At 49.2% G+C, this 15,339-nt stretch overlaps 2 protein-coding genes across 5 annotated transcripts; one reads left to right on the top strand and one right to left on the bottom strand.

Moving 5' to 3' along the window:
* Positions 1-146: 146 nt before the first annotated feature.
* CD3D (CD3 delta subunit of T-cell receptor complex) lies at positions 147-2,648 on the top strand. The gene is made up of 5 exons (XM_027444177.3): positions 147-561; positions 1,173-1,373; positions 1,626-1,757; positions 1,963-2,006; positions 2,326-2,648. Exons 1-5 carry the CDS (start codon positions 261-263, stop codon positions 2,386-2,388), a joined length of 741 nt encoding a protein of 246 aa, XP_027299978.1. The 5' UTR covers positions 147-260; the 3' UTR covers positions 2,389-2,648.
* Positions 2,649-4,699: 2,051 nt separating this feature from the next.
* On the bottom strand, positions 4,700-15,293 carry CD3E (CD3 epsilon subunit of T-cell receptor complex). Of its 4 annotated transcripts, none has more exons than XM_038167456.2 (8): positions 15,155-15,293; positions 10,453-10,567; positions 8,977-8,997; positions 8,689-8,709; positions 7,981-8,181; positions 7,369-7,521; positions 6,560-6,606; positions 4,700-6,196 (listed from the first exon to the last, which is right to left on the bottom strand). In XM_038167456.2, exons 2-8 carry the CDS (start codon positions 10,535-10,537, stop codon positions 6,140-6,142), a joined length of 585 nt encoding a protein of 194 aa, XP_038023384.1. In that variant the 5' UTR covers positions 10,538-10,567; positions 15,155-15,293; the 3' UTR covers positions 4,700-6,139.
* Positions 15,294-15,339: the final 46 nt, after the last annotated feature.

Genomic DNA, 15,339 nt, shown 5'->3' with positions numbered 1-15,339 from the left:
GACCATAACAGCTGGGGACCCATGGGCGCTGGGGGTTCCATGGTGGCTGAGGGGACCCATGGGTGCTGGGGGGGAAATGGCAGCTGGGGGGTCCATGGGTGCTGGGTGGTCCGTGGGTGCTGGGGGGACCATGGGTGCTGGGGGGGAAGGGATGACAGCCAGGGGCCCATAGCAGCCAGGGGGGACCATGGTACTGGGGACCCATGGGTGCTGGGCACGTCCATGGCAGCTGATGGGAACCCACAGGTTCTGAGGCACCCATGGGTGCTGTGGGGGCCCGTAGGCACCCGGGGGACCCGCTGCTTCAGGCCCATCGTGCCCTCCCATGGGCGTCAGGGCTGGGCGAGGAGGCAGTCCTCGCTGCCTCGCAGGAGGAGGCCCCAGCCCCCAGGTTTCCGCCGCCTGACAAAGAGCTGGGTGGCGCATCACGCCGTGAGAGGAGCTGGCTCCTCTTCCTGCCCCCCAAACTGCTGCCGCTGCTTCACGCCATGCACAGGGGACAGGCCCTGGGCGCCTGGGCGCTCCTCGCCAGCGTGGCCGTGGCCGGGTTGGGTGTCCAAGGTAAGTCCCCAGCGCGTCGGGTGCTGTACCCCGTGGGGACATCACCCCCGCCGTGCTGTGCTGCTTTTCCGGGGTTTTGAGGCTGGGGTTTTCCATTACAGCTCCTTGGCGTGAGGTTGGCGGGTGTTGGTAGGGAGGAAGGAGCGATTTGGTGCAACAAGTATTGAAGTTCGTTTTCAGTATCACCCTCCGTGGGGTTTTGCCTCGCTTGTTTGGGCTCAGCTCCTGTCCTTGTTGGTAAAAACCTTTCACTCGCTGTTGAAAGGTCTCTGCTGCAGTTGCACTTCATTACCAAAGCCATCTCTTGGCAGGATGAGGCTCCAACACGCAGTCTGAATGGAGTCCAGGTAAATACCTGGTTCCAGTTCGTTTTTGCTCGATTTGGATCTGTACACTACCCAGAGCTGCATTAAGTAACCACCTATTTTTGCTTTTGCACTGGGCAATCTGCTTTTTTGCAGGGGTTTCTGTTTGCAGTGTCCTTTCCGTGTCTTGAGGGACAGCCTAACGCGATGCTGTCTGCAGCAGCCATCTCTGAGTGAGGCTCCTAAGTTCTGCACCACTGCGAGGGGATTCAGCTGTCAAGCTCTCTGCTCTCCTTGATTTTACAGGACAGATGATAATTGTGAAAGAAAAAAATGAGAAGGTGTACCTGATCTGTGGATCACACAAAGAAGTAATATGGTTCAAAGATAATCAGCGGATAGCAAACACAACGGAGCTGGACTTGGGTGCGATGTACGATGATCCCAGAGGCACCTATGCCTGTGAAAAGGGAACTGACCGCTTCGTTCTCCAGGTGTACTATCGAAGTAAGTGCCAGAAGCCCTGTTTCTAGAGCTACAGGACTGCTTGGAGTTTTTAGGCAAATTTTTAAGAGAAATACTGATTTCACAGAGCTTGTGGCTGGTTCTGCCAGTTGGTGAAAGTCTTGCCAGCTCCTGTCCTAGGTTGTCCCGGCTCAGACGGGCCCAGGTGGCAGGGCAGCCACTGGGGTTGGAGCCAAGGGTGAGGGTCTGGGTCGGGGTCCTGCTCTCAGTTGTTGTGTCCTTTTATGCTTCCAGTGTGCCAGAACTGCATCGAAGTGGACGCTCCCACCATCTCGGGGATTGTGGTTGCAGATGTTATCGCCACCGTACTCCTGATGGTTGCTGTGTACTGCATCAGTGGCCAGGACAAGGGACGCATGTCACGAGGTGAGGGGAGAGCCCTGCTAGCTGCCTGCGCTTCTCTAGGAGCTGCGTGGTGGCCTTTCAGGGTGCAAGATGCACGTCTACCACGTCTCCAAGAAGAAATAAAAGCACAGAGCTCAAAGCAGCCAGCCATTTGGGTTTGTCTGCAAATGCTCACCACACTGCCCATGATCTCCCCGATCTTTGACCGCTGTCTTTCTTTCTTTAGCTTCTGACAGGCAGAACCTGATTGCCAACGAGCAGCTCTACCAGGTGAGCATGCGTGCACTCGTGTGTACGTATTTGGGTGTGTGTGCATGGGTGGCAGGAGCTGCACAGGGCTGCAGTGGTGTGACCATAATGAGAGAGTGGCCTTTGAGGTTGGAAATTACTCTCTGCTGGGGAGCTGACAGCTCCCTCTCCCTGAGTGATGCAGAGGATGGAGCAGGCTCAGCTACCCCATGCTCTGGGGTCATTCAACTCAAGGGAGCTTGCCAGAATCTTGGCAAAGGGAGGTTTATGCCAGCTTCCCCTGTACCCAGGGCTGGACAGGCACAGTTGTAGCTCACCTTGCCTTTTTTTTTCCCCTTAGCCCCTTGGTGAGCGGGACGATGGACAATACAGCCGGCTGGCACCTACCAAGGGCCGCAAGTGAAGTGGGAAGACAGCAGGGCCAGTGACTGACTCCTTCACACCAGGATTACTGTTACAACAAAGCCACTGCCAGTACCAGAGAGCACCAACACGTGGCCCTGGCCCTGCCTTTGCGAACTCAGTGCTAGCAGAAGATGGTGTCGCTTTCTGCCTGGAGAGCCCTCCAGATCCCTGCAACGATGGGCTGCTTGTAACATTGTGCTCTTTACACAACCTGTTGCATTTCTGTATTCCTCTGATTAAAGATGAGCCTTTTCCATAGCCTCTCTGCTCCATCAGTTGTGTTAAGGCCCAAAGACCCACACAGTCACTGGGGAAGATCAGAGCTGGATGTGATCTGCCTGGATCCCTGCTGCCTGTTCTGGTAGGACACTGCTCTGCCAGGGCAGGCAGGGGTCTGTGGCAGTGCCACCCCTCTGTGCCTGGACTCAAATGACATCCAGGCCCAGAATTGGGGAGCGGGGACAGCAGGAGCACAGCAACACTCAGCAGGGTCTGCATCACTCCTGCTAAGTGCCTGGCCGGAGCTGGGGGTGGCAGGAGGCAGCGAACAATAGGATGTTTGCTCTGCACATGCAGGGCCTGGCATCTAAGTGCAGTCTCCAAGCCTCAGAGGCCTGCCAGGTCCCTGGCACCCAGCTAGCCTGCAGGTAGCCTCAGTGCTTCGAGGGGTGAAGTATGAGCAAAGAAGCAAGCTGGGCTGGCTGCCCGGAAAAGCTCGTGTGGGCTAGACCCAAAAAGGAAATGGAAACTGTGAAGGGGACGAAAACTGCAGCACAGACCATGCAAAACACGTGGCAGCAGAGCTGGCCGGGTAGTGAAGGCCAGAGGCAGCCCTCAGTCCCTGCAGCTCCAATGTTCCTGGGAGGCTCCCCCACACTCCTCTGCCTGAGCATGGACAAAATGGGAGGCAGATAGCAAGCAGGATCAGCTAGCAGGTGGAAACCTCAGAAACCAGGTCATCCCCCATGAGCCAGTTGCGTACAGCTGTAGGCTGTGTTTTCCTGCTTTTCTCAGAATCCGGGCTCCTCGTACCTAAGGCTTTAGAGGGCACCAGGCTCAGAGCTTGCTTGTGACTCAATGGTGCAATACAAGCACAAGAAGAGCTCACATTCAGTTTCATACTCGATGAAAACTGGCCACAAATCTGGTCTGTCTGACACAGCAAACAATATTTTGTCTGTGCACAGCTGTGGGTGCACTGCACATGTCCATACAGGAGTCACTGAGTGATGAGGCTTAGTGAAGAAGAAAGCTACTATTTTCCGGTGGTGTCAGCTCTTTACACAACAACATTTTGCTCTTCACATCTTCACGGTATTTCCCTTTAAACTGCTCTGGTGCAGGGTGAGCCTGATACAGCTGTTACAGGCCACATGTGCTGTGCCCTCCTTCTGAACCCTCTGAGCAGGACCTCGTTAAAAGAAGTGACCATCAGGCTGCCTGGTTCACAGCAGTTTCATGGCCATCAGACCTCAAAAACAAGCAGCAAAGATGGCTGTATACACCCTCAGCAGGGCGCAGCGGCAGCATTTACAACGGGGCTGGCTGTGGGGGGCTCTGTGCCTCGCCCCAGGAGGACACAGCAACGCTCTGTAGCACAGCTAACACAGAGGATGTTGTCACTGGATGTGCACTGATCCCACTGAGATAAGGAGAGCGTGGGATGGCACTGGTTGGGGCAAACAGTAGGCAAGTATATGGCCCTATAAAGTGGAGAAGCACCAGGGTGTAGCTCGAAGTAAAATTTGTACACCTGGAGCAATCCGGGCTTCTCACATCCCAGCCGTGGCAGTGCTCCCTATGGCCAGGCTGAGTGAGCTTCCCTGGAGCAGTGCTGATTTGCAAAAGATGAGAACCTGACCCAGAATAGTGTCAGAGCTGCCAGGGGTTAGTGCTCTCTGTATCTTGCGATCTCCCTCCTTGATGTTTAATGCTTTGTATGGTAAACCCAGCTGTACTGCCTTCAAACCACATCCTGCAGGGTAAGTACAGCAGTCTCAAGCATGAACTTCACTGGGGTGTTCATCTCCCCATGCCGAAACTTGAGGGCTAAACCACCCCCAGCCCCCACTGCTGCTGCTGTTTCCTCTGCAGAGCTGTTGCTCCTCTGCAGAGCAACAGAAACGCGGCTTGCTCAGCCAGCCAGGCTCAGGCCAGAGATGTTCCCACACATCAAGCATCTCCGCTCCTTGAGTTAGGACCTGCCCCACTGCTGCTGCTTTGGGAACTGCAGCTCTCCACATCATGCAGATCACTGCTAGGCTGAGTTCAAATAGTTTTTCTTTAATAGAAGCATAAACACAGGGGAAATCTTTTCGATGCATATCTGGAGATTCTGTCTCCCATTTTATTAATATAGTACAATTTTTAAATGTATATAAAGAAAGCTGAAACACCTTTACCAACGGCAAGGCAGCCTGCCATCTTTCTAACAGAGCCCAAGCAGAACTCAAGGGGGGAGAGAAAGGGCAGCCGACAAGGACAGATCACGAGAATCTGCAAGTGATGATAGCTCTGGAAAATGAAACTCCAGCAGCAAATGTACTTGTACAGCCTTCAGGGCACAAGCCAGACAACGAAATGTTTTTATCACAGACTATGCTATCCTAGAGTACACTATACAATATCAATAAAAATGGAGTCCTTGAAGTCTCTGGGATGAGGACAACACAGCAAAAGAGTTAGGTGGAGTTGGATTTTGTGGGTCCCAAGCATTGCCTCTGAGGCCCCAACACGTTCCTCTCAATTCCAGCAAACAAGCTGCTGCAGAACAGAGTGCTGGTCCTGGGGCTGAGCCAAAGGGTCTCACTTCTAATCTGGGAAACACGAAAATCCCTGCTGTGCTGTCTCAGTCAGACTGCAGAGGTGATACTCATTGATTGCTAAATGGGGGTCATATCTTAGCTGTAATATCTAAGAGCCCCATAATCTAATAGTAACAAAGATCTAACACTCAGCCAAGCACTTTAATTTCCTAGCTGGCTTTCAGATGACACGGGAAGGTGCCAAATTCCCGTGTGACCCATTAAGGATGTCCTGACAAAGGTCTGAAACACAAAGGATCCTGCATACGAAGGGGTACTCAGCCCCCCCATTCCCCACAACAGGGCAGGGGGCTGCACAGGCCTGTCTGCATGTAATGGCAGAAATGCTTCTCAATTTTTAAAAGGAAAATTCATTTTTTTTTTCTTTTAACTGAAATATTTGCTTTCAAAGCAGTGGCCTCGCTACAAAAACGTACATTTTCTTTTTAACATACTGCCAGCCTCTGTTCCTTTTTGTTACGGTCATGGGCAGCAAAAGCTAAGAGCCTGAGAGCAGGGTAAGGGCAGAGGCCAGTCGCCCTGAGAAGCCCCCACTCCTCACCCACCCAGGAGGCACAAGGAGCGAGTGGAGGCACTCAGGGCAGGAATGAAATTGGAGGCGAAATTCAGCATGTAACTGGAGCAGAGAGAGAGCAGTACAAGGAGAAAGGAGGCCAGGAACAATGAGTGAGGCTCCAGTCCTTTAATGAGAAGGAAAACTTCTCTTGCCAATAGTCTCATTTGTTTCTTATCCCTAATGTCAGACTGAAGGAACATCTTGGGGTGGGGCAGCACAGGGCAGCAGGATGCCTGTCCCGTCCAGCCACCTGGCTTACCCCAAAATGCCTGGGCCTCAGCAGGCCTGCAGAGAACTGGTAGCAAGCTGGGCAGAAGCACTCCACTCCTCTGCACTGTTTTCCACCCAGCCTGTCTTCTGCGGGAATTTCAGTAGCCCCTGGATTCCAGGCCTGCGTACACCTCCCGCTGGCCTTTCCGGATGGGCTGTGGGAACAGCAGGGGTGTTAGTTCAGGAATCTTTATTCACATGCCCTCAAACACTCCAAGGTCTTAGTCGACACAATACTTAGAAAGGAAAAAAAAAAACACAACAGAGAGACCAGGGACAGCGCTGCTTTGGCACTGTGCAGCCTGCAGGAAGCCGCAGCTCTGCTCCTGACTCCCCGTGCCATCACCAAGACAAAGGGCTCCATCCTCACCACCTTTTTCCTCCACCCCCAGAAAACTTGGAGGTGGACTGGATGCTTCATCAAAGGAGAAACAAAGCACAAATGCTACAGAGTCCCAGCTCTGGCAACCCTTCCCCAGCCCACAAAGAGAGGAGGAAAAAAAGCAGGTTCTGCATACCTCATAGTCTGGGTTTGGAACAGGGGGAGGACGCTGCGTCTTCTGACCTGCAACAGAGGCAAAGAGGGGTCATCCTTGGTGACGGTTCCTTTAACAGCACGATGGACTTTCACAGAGATGATCCCACGTAAATGCATACCATGGGTAATGCTGTATGGCTTTACTATGAGCATAAAGCATTTAAAGATCCCTTGCTGCAGTCAGGAGGCCTGATCACTTAGGAGGAAACCCACCTTTCTTCTTCAAGAACTATTTGAAATGAGAGCCCCGCGACCACAGGCCCAGGCTACAGCTCCACAAATGGGTACCAGACCAATACCCCCCTGGCTTGGCAAGCTGCATAGGCATGAGCACATCACATTTCTGTCAAACCCGACACACAACAGGCACAACGAGCATACAGCAGGGAATTCAGACCCACTGAAAGATTTATATCAGCTTTGTGGATGCTAGGGAAAAAAATGGCAACGTCTGATCTGCACAAAGGCAGCGTGGTGAAGTCACTACCCTGCATCTTTTTATCCCAGCATCTGTCGTACCATGATTGCTTCACCACGAACTCAGTGCTGCTTCACAGCAGCCTGGGAAATGGTTTCCTATAGGCAGGAAGCCTTTGACACAACACAGCAGCCACATCTGGCCCCTGCAGAAGGCTGCCCAGAGCAACAGATGTGGCTATCAGGAGCGGAGTTTGGCAAGGCCTTGGGGGCTCGTGGGGAGCAGAGGATTCTCTCACTCAGCAGGCGAAGTGCTTCATTTAGCACTTAGCGGACGTGACAGAGGGCAGAAATATCCGAAATAGCTCTTACCTCGTGGCCGACTGCCAGCACCAGCGCTCGGTCTCCCCTTCTTGTCTTTGCTGAAGTAGTAGACCAAAATCAGCAACCCAAAGGTGATGAGCAGATCCGCAATGATGATGCCTGTCACAGTCAAGGTATCCAGCTCCATGCAGTTGGTGCACACTGCCAGGAGGAAAGACAAAGGTGCTCAGAAGCCAGGTACCCCGTCTTGTCAGCAGAGGACTAAGGGAAAGGCTACACATCCAAGATGTCAGTGAAGTGCTTTCTGCTCGCTATGTCCAGGCCTTACTTATCTGTTAATGTGAGCAGAAAAGCTAATGGTTTTGAGTGAGGAGTAAAGAGCAAACAGAAAGGAAGGAGGAAGGCCCAGACCATTATATCCCCTCTCCACTTCAATCTGCACACGGTCTCAGGGACCGCTGTGTGCAATACCTTCACTACACCCCGCTGTTTGGCATGGCCTGAGCAAGGCATCTCCTTGCAGAACGCCTGCAGAACAGCATTCACTCGGCCCCACAGCACTGAGAATCAGGCCTCATCTCTTTTATCATGTCAGTGAAAGATGTAGGCTTTACCTCTAGTCCATGTAGATTCTCACAGACCAAGTGCCTTTTCACTCACCTCTGGCCTTCAGGTACATGTGGATGTTCTTATTATCCGCTGTACAAGTCAAATTGAGAGGAGAACTGTCATGATTCGTTTTAATGAAGGTAGTGTCTTCAGTGTCTGGACTGTATGGTTTCCATTGTACTGTCTCAGACAAGGAACATCTGACTTTCACCGTGGTTCCAGAAATTTCCACCTGGAGTTCTTCAGGGGAAGCTGGGCCAACAAGAAGGGAAATCATCATTACAAAGAGCTTCTGGCAAGCGTCCCTGCCCACCCTTGATTCCACCACAACAGTTTTCTCCGCTCATTCCTTGATTTTACTGAACCATGTAAATTCCCTATGTATGCATTTTCTGCATGCACATTTACTTTTAGTTTTCACACTCATCTCTTTGCAATACCAGGCAGTATCAAAATACCATCACAGAATGTTCAGCTTTATGTTGGAGTCTGTCCACACACCACTGATAGTTTTGTTTATCCATGTGTTTGCTGGTCCCAGCAAATATCCAACCCTGCTTGAGAACCACTAACAGCAACTAGGGGCAACTCATTATAGCAGATTTCTCTGAGCAGTGATGGCAGTAGCAACTAAGACACAGGAACCGTTTCCCTCCCAGCGTACTGCTTGAATTCAAATATCTCTAGTCCTTGCCCATGAGGCATCTACAGCTTTTATATCATACCATATAATGAAGAATGACAGTAAAATACACTTACCCGTCAGTTCTTCATCAGCAACTGCAAGGAAACAAAAAGTAAGTGTTGGCAAATCAGCCCACTGTTATCCCATTGCTTGCCGCTCTCTGAAAATGCCCAACCCTACTTCAAGATCACTAACAATGATTAGGGACAATTCACGACAGCCGATGGATGGGGATTTTTCTCCTATCCTACAATATTTGTAGAATTCAAACACTTCCATTTGACTAAGAGTTCCCACTTGTGAGGCATAGTTGGTCCTTTTAGTGTAATAAATCGTTAAGAAAGCTGCTCAAATACACTTACCGTCCTGAGCCGCGGTGCCACCTATAAAAGAAAGAAAAACGTGTGTTAAGCAAATTAGCTGCTGATATCATATACCTTTCCTATTTCAAGGATATTGTTTCTGAATTCAGCTGCTTGAAAGACATGTTAATTTTTTTATATTTGTGCTAAACAAAACATTATGTTAACTGAGACAGGATGTTGTTTTAAAATGAAGTATTTTTCTTTGGAAGCCATTTTTAACTTAGAGTAGCGCACAACAGAAATTTGAATGATTTTTGAACCTGTTTAGAAAAAGATTTATTGCACGGAGTACACCCTACAATTTTGCTTTATTACCATGGGCCAAGGAGTGCTGGAAAATCATGCCTGTTTTCTGCAGTGAGTGCAGCCGTGCTCTACAAGAATATGCCACTGGTAGAATGGACCCTGATGCTCAATTTAAGTATGTAAAGTAGTTTTCCTACATGTTTTTTTTTCTCTCTTTGTAGGAAACAAGTAGCCCCATTGAAGTTTGGATCTAGAGAATTATAAAAAAGTTTTTGGGAGGTCTGAATCAGACTTGTGATCTGCTTTAGACATGGTTGTAGATAGAAAGGATCCTAAATAGGTAAAGGAATGAAGTGTATTTAAGAGTTTAGTGCTGTTGCCTCAATCCAGGTAATGCCTGCTCTACAATAGGAGCTACTTGTAACAAAATTGTAGATTTGAAATTACACAGGCACAGGACTTTGCTGGAGAGAAGGCCACCAGGTAATTTTTTTCTTTGTATAAAATGAATTTAAATGTGAAAAAGAACAGGACATTGCCAAACCAAATGTTCTCAATTTTCTCACAGAATAGCAGTTGGTATTTGCAGCACATTGGCACAGTAGTGGTAGTCTTACAGCAGTTTTCTTTTAGTTACCTTGCAAAATTATCTTTCATAGTTACCAGCTTCTTTATAGTTTTACAGATACTCCTCATTTTATCTTAAAACTGCTTTTTAAATGCTGGTCAGTTGAAACTGGTAATGTAGAAAATGCTGCCCCTCCCATGGTATCACTGTGAATCTGAACTCAGAATGGAAGTTATTCACCCTTGATCACAGGATGATTTAAGAAAAATGCATGACTAAAGAGTAGAAATAAAATAAGAATCAAACTCAGCCCCCCATAGTTCACGCTGCTGTGGAAAGTAATGCCTGAAGTTCCAGCTCTTAACTTCACCCACGCTGCTGCATATATTCTGGAGACCAGGTGTTGTAGGGAACGAGCCAGCAAGCAAAAATTCCTTAGGGACCTTAGGTTCTTCCTCTAGCCTGAGAGGGTTGAATTCCCATTTTTCTGTTCTCTGAGGGGAACACTCAGTCTGGAGAGCAGCAGCTGGACTTGCCAGTTTCAGAAGATGTGGATGCATGTACTTTGCAAAACCAGCCGCACACTCCCATGCTTTCTCTGCTGCACCCCTGGCAGCCACCCTTCGGATCCCAGTGGACTTCTGGCCAGCTCTACTCACCCACACACAGCAGGAGTCCCAGGAAGGGCAAGGACAGCTCAAACCTCATCCTCGTGTTCCTCCTTCTCTTGCTCTTCTCTACCATTGCCGATCAGATTGGCATCACTAGGGCTGGCTGTGAAGGAACAAAGAACACGTTGGCGTTTCAAGTTCTCGCTTACAAGAAAGACGCCCAAGATTTTTTCCTAGAATTGTGTACGGCAATGAATGGAGCAGTGCCGAGGAGACTCACTGTTTCCAGCGAAACCAGCAAGCAGCCAAGAAAGACAGAACGCAAACGATAAAATGAACCCACTTCAGGAAGCGTGGAGGCTCAAAATGTCTTCCTATAACGTCACTGGCAGCAAGGGGTGGCTGCTCTGCACCAGCGCAGTTGGAGACCTGTTGTAACTGCTTTAGGAGCAGCCGGAGAGATAAACAAGCCCGTATTCATAACAACTTTTCAACATGAGTATTTTCAAAGTTCAAACTACCGCAAGAAACTTCACATACTGAGGGAATCGGCAAAGGAACCAGAGACACTACAAGAAGCTCAACACCCAGAAACACCGCATGGCCAGCAGTGCTCAGACACATCCGACCTGTCCCCTCGGAGGGTTTAACAGAATCAGAGTTTGGGTTGGGAGGGACCTTACAGATAACCTAGTTCCAGCCCCTGCCATGGCCACGGGCAGGGATGCCTCCAACGAGACCAGGTTGCTCAGAGCCCCATCCAGCCTGGCCTTGACCAATTCAGGGCTGGGGCAGCCACAGTTTCTCTGGGTGACCTCTTCCAGTGCCCCACCACTCTTATAAAGAATTTCTTCCTACTATCGAATTTAACCTATTTATCCTCTTTCAGTTTAAAGTCATCACTCCCTGCCCTGCCACCACACTCTGACGAAGCGCTCTCACCGGCCCCTTTCAGTTTTTCCATGGGCTACCTTCGAGCTCGGTGACCCGAGTCACAGTGTCCCGATTCCACTAGATGGGGCTCCTGCCCCTGCCAAGTGCTGTCAGCCTGCCTCTGCCGGAGCTTTCTCCTCGCAAACTTCTGCTTCAGGCAGCGAGGACCTCCTGGGGCTGGGCAGGGACCTTTCCAGGCTAATCACACTGCTGTGGGACTTTAATTTATCGAGGAGCTCCCCTTAGCTGTCAGACTTTTTTACTTATCTGTTTCAAAACGAAAAATGATTATATTCCTGCTAGTGGTGCCTGGGACTCGGCGCTCTTGTAACAGCTGGATTCAGCACGTTCTGAAACAAGATGCTGAAGGTTAGTAAAAGATTGCAAGACTGGAAGGGACCCTCCTCCCCAGTTTGTGCATTAAACAAATTGGTCCTAACTGAGAGCCGGGGGTGTTGCTCAGTGGCCAAAGGGCAGCGGCAGCGAGAAACATGCTTGTCCTGCTGGACTCTGCATGGGCTGCCTGAGGATAAGAAGTTGCTGCTACGCAGACAGATGATTTTAAGAGGTGCCAGCCCAGTCTGCGGGAAAGATGTGGAGCTGATGTGAGGACTGCAGGAATGACGCACAACAAAAGGCCAAAGTGCTAACCTGGAAACTCCTACAGCCTGACTGCCCTGCCGGATGAGTCGATTACCTGTAACACAGATGCACTGATCCATGCGGAGCTGGGGGTGCCTGAGGGTGCTCTGCAGTGATCAGCATGTAATTGGTGGCATCTTGTGCTGAAGAAAGCCATGAACACGAAACCAGACCAGTGGGACTGAGCCAAAATCAAATGACAGGCTGAGGACGGGAGCTGTGGAGCCGTGCTGTTTAACGCTGCTCTAACCACACAATTGTGAACATGTGTGAGGGAAAGTCCCAGAACCAGGGCTGTATGCTTAGCTCCACTTGCCTCCCACAATCTAAAGAGAAAATCCTGTTTTATTGTCTAGAAAGCATTAGCCAATGCTGAAAATTGTTGTGCCCTTGCCTTCCGAGCATGAACTGCAAGTAAAATGTCCTGGTAGCAGGGTGTATTTGAAGTTAGAGCAAGAAGTTTGTCAGACAGATGCCACTGCATTGCCTTACCTTGAGACTTGGCTTTTTCAAGTGTGAAAGTCACTCCTTGGACTAGACTTCATTATTTCAGTCTCTGCTGACTGCTTATCTCTGACACATTTGGGAGGAATGGAGCCTGGGGACCACACAGCTCTAGGAATCGCTTGTTGTAGCTTTAAACGTTTTTTAACACCTCAGTAAAACAGAGTAAAAGCCAACTGCTTGAGCTGACAGGTAGAGGAGATTGGTGAGTGATGGTCTCCACACAGCCAGCCCGCCAGAGGCAGCCTGCTGCAGCTCTGCGCTCTCCATGGGACAGCCTCAGCATCCTCAGAAGATGCTGCTGCACTGGGTATGTTTTCTTTCCCCATGGGACCACTATAAAAAATAATTTTCAGACTAGAGGAATTGACAGCATCATTTCCCCAAAGAACAAATTCTAGGAGCCATCATCAGGATCACATTTCCCTGTTTCTACATATGCAGTGAATAATTTCTCTCCTCTGAGGAGAGCCAATCAAGACCCAAACATTTGGTCTGACACCGCTGCAATTCCAACAGATCAGCTTCTTTCAAATCAGGAAAGTCTTGCTTGGAAAGCCTGGACCAGCCTCTCACACCTGAGTAAGAATCCAGTGGTTAAAAAACAGAGCCTGTGCAAACATGCTTCAAGTTCAGACCTGAGCTGATGTTGCTGAGCAGCAATTACATCTCCTAGGACTGTTAGAGATCTGCAAGCTATTCAAGAAATTCTGCAGAACAACCAACCATAGCAAGGGCTAATCCCCTCCAGCACATCCTACCTGAATGCATTGGAAGTAATGCCCATGCTCTGATCGTCCCTGGAGTGCACACAGTGAGCTCCACGTCTGAGATATGTCAGTCTACCCATAACATGCTAAAATAATGAGTTGTATGACAGACAATAATTAGTGCTCAAGATAAAGATCTCCTGGGCAGAATAAGATGACAGAACTCAGGAAACATACACAGAGTTTATGTTTATGCATAAACCATAAGCATAAAGTTGATATTTTAAGCCACAGAAGACTCCCTTTCTCTCCTAATGATTCTCTTCTTGCCAATTGTCCTCTTCAGAACTGTGTTTTGCACACCTCTTTTCATTTCTATAACTTCATTTCCTCCCACAGTTTTTTGTCATCATAAAACTCCTCTTTCAGCAATACAGGAACCTTGGAATGTTCCCTTTGTGCTTCCCAGAGCAAACAGAAAACAATCAGCTCAGTTGTGCACAAAACCCTTTAACCTTGTCATTCCAGGTTAACTTTTAACCCTCAGTGTGAAGGATGCTTTTTTTCCACAACAACTCAGCTCCAGCAAACTGACTGCTGAGCACTCTCACAGACACCTGAAAGAAAGTCTGAAAAGAGATCGCTCTGTCTGCAAAAGAGATACCCTCTGTCTGCAAAACAAACAAACAAACAACAAAACAAAAACACAACCCAGCCTAATAAATGTTTACAGTGGCAGTGAAAGAAATGGAAATGATGTTTTGGAATGGTAACTGAATGGAAATCTGGGGAGGTGCAGTGATGAAGAGGTAACACAGGGCCAAATTATTCCAATGAAAACAGACACGTGGTACCTCAGAGCTATTAGCAGAGACAAGATTCCCTGCGCTGTTCCGTGGGCAGCTTGTGAGGCTGATGTCCTCGGTGTTTTTCAGTATTGGCAAAGTTTTAGCTTGGTATTTACAAGTTAAAAGTGGATTCAGTACTCAGAAACTGCTGCAAGGATGTGACGAGCAAACGAGAGGAGAGATGTTTGCACGGCTGCTCATTGGCAGGGATTCTCAGAGTCCTGCTGCTGTCTTCTTTCCACCAAAACCTTGTTCTGACCAGCACTGACATCTTGGTGTGTCCCAGTTGCAGACCACATTGCTGCACGAGAAGACTGCCCTCACTCTGAGCTGAAGGGAGCCCTTCAAAACACCCAGGTGTTAGCGGCATCCTCCCCCTTCCTGCCTTGGCATCCCTGCAGAGGCCGTTAGCACCAGGCACAACTAAAGCTCCTCACCCGGGGTGGCTGCTTGGAACTAGACCAAGGGTCATACACGAACACAGCTGCAGCCAGTAGCAAGTGAAACGCTGTTATATGATTTATGGTCTGCTAACACAAACATTCTGCTGTTGCTGACACACATGTACGTCTCACTTTCACGCTCTCACAACATCCATGTGCCACTAGGAAAAGATGTTGTGTCCCACTGAGTTTTTCTGGTGCTTTGTGCTGCTTGTTAAGCTCAGTGGGGCTTCCCCAGCTGTGCCTGGGCTGTCACTGGGCTTGGCTCATATCCTATGTCCTCGTCTTTTGACTTTTCCAATAATTTCACAAACAATAATTAATGCAGTTTCTCCATTCTTCTGCAGGATGAAGATCACCTCAATTTAACTATAGGTATCTGTGTTGCACTAGGACCCTTCCACCCCCTGAATGCATTCCCAAATTACTGCTACAGGCAGTCTGTTTTGGCTTTTTTTTTTTTTTTTTTTTTAATATGTACACTATTTTCAGGTTTTTATCAAACAAGTGGCCCTCGTTCCTTCAGGCTACCTGTAAATAACCTAAGGCAAACTTATGAGCAAAATTACCTCCCCCAAGAGGGGAGTGGTTTCACGTGGAAGCTGGGAGGAGGGATGATTGCAACACAAATGAGCAAAGGAATATGGGAGGCAGAAGAAATTAATCTTACCTTGAAAATCTCCCTTTTTTATGCACAAGTGATCTGTACCTGCCGGCCACACCTTGCCTTTCATTGCATGGGCTGGGAGCAGTCCCAGTCCGTGACTCAAACAGGAAGACGCACGCACGTTGCCTTGCAGCCCGAACCGAGGGAAAGGAATCTGCTCAACTGTCCCGAGAAGGCTTTGAGAAATT

Source organism: Anas platyrhynchos, chromosome 25 (assembly GCF_047663525.1).
Source record: "Anas platyrhynchos isolate ZD024472 breed Pekin duck chromosome 25, IASCAAS_PekinDuck_T2T, whole genome shotgun sequence".
In the NCBI taxonomy this organism is placed as follows: domain Eukaryota; kingdom Metazoa; phylum Chordata; class Aves; order Anseriformes; family Anatidae; genus Anas; species Anas platyrhynchos.
This window is presented reverse-complemented; position numbering and strand designations above follow the sequence as displayed.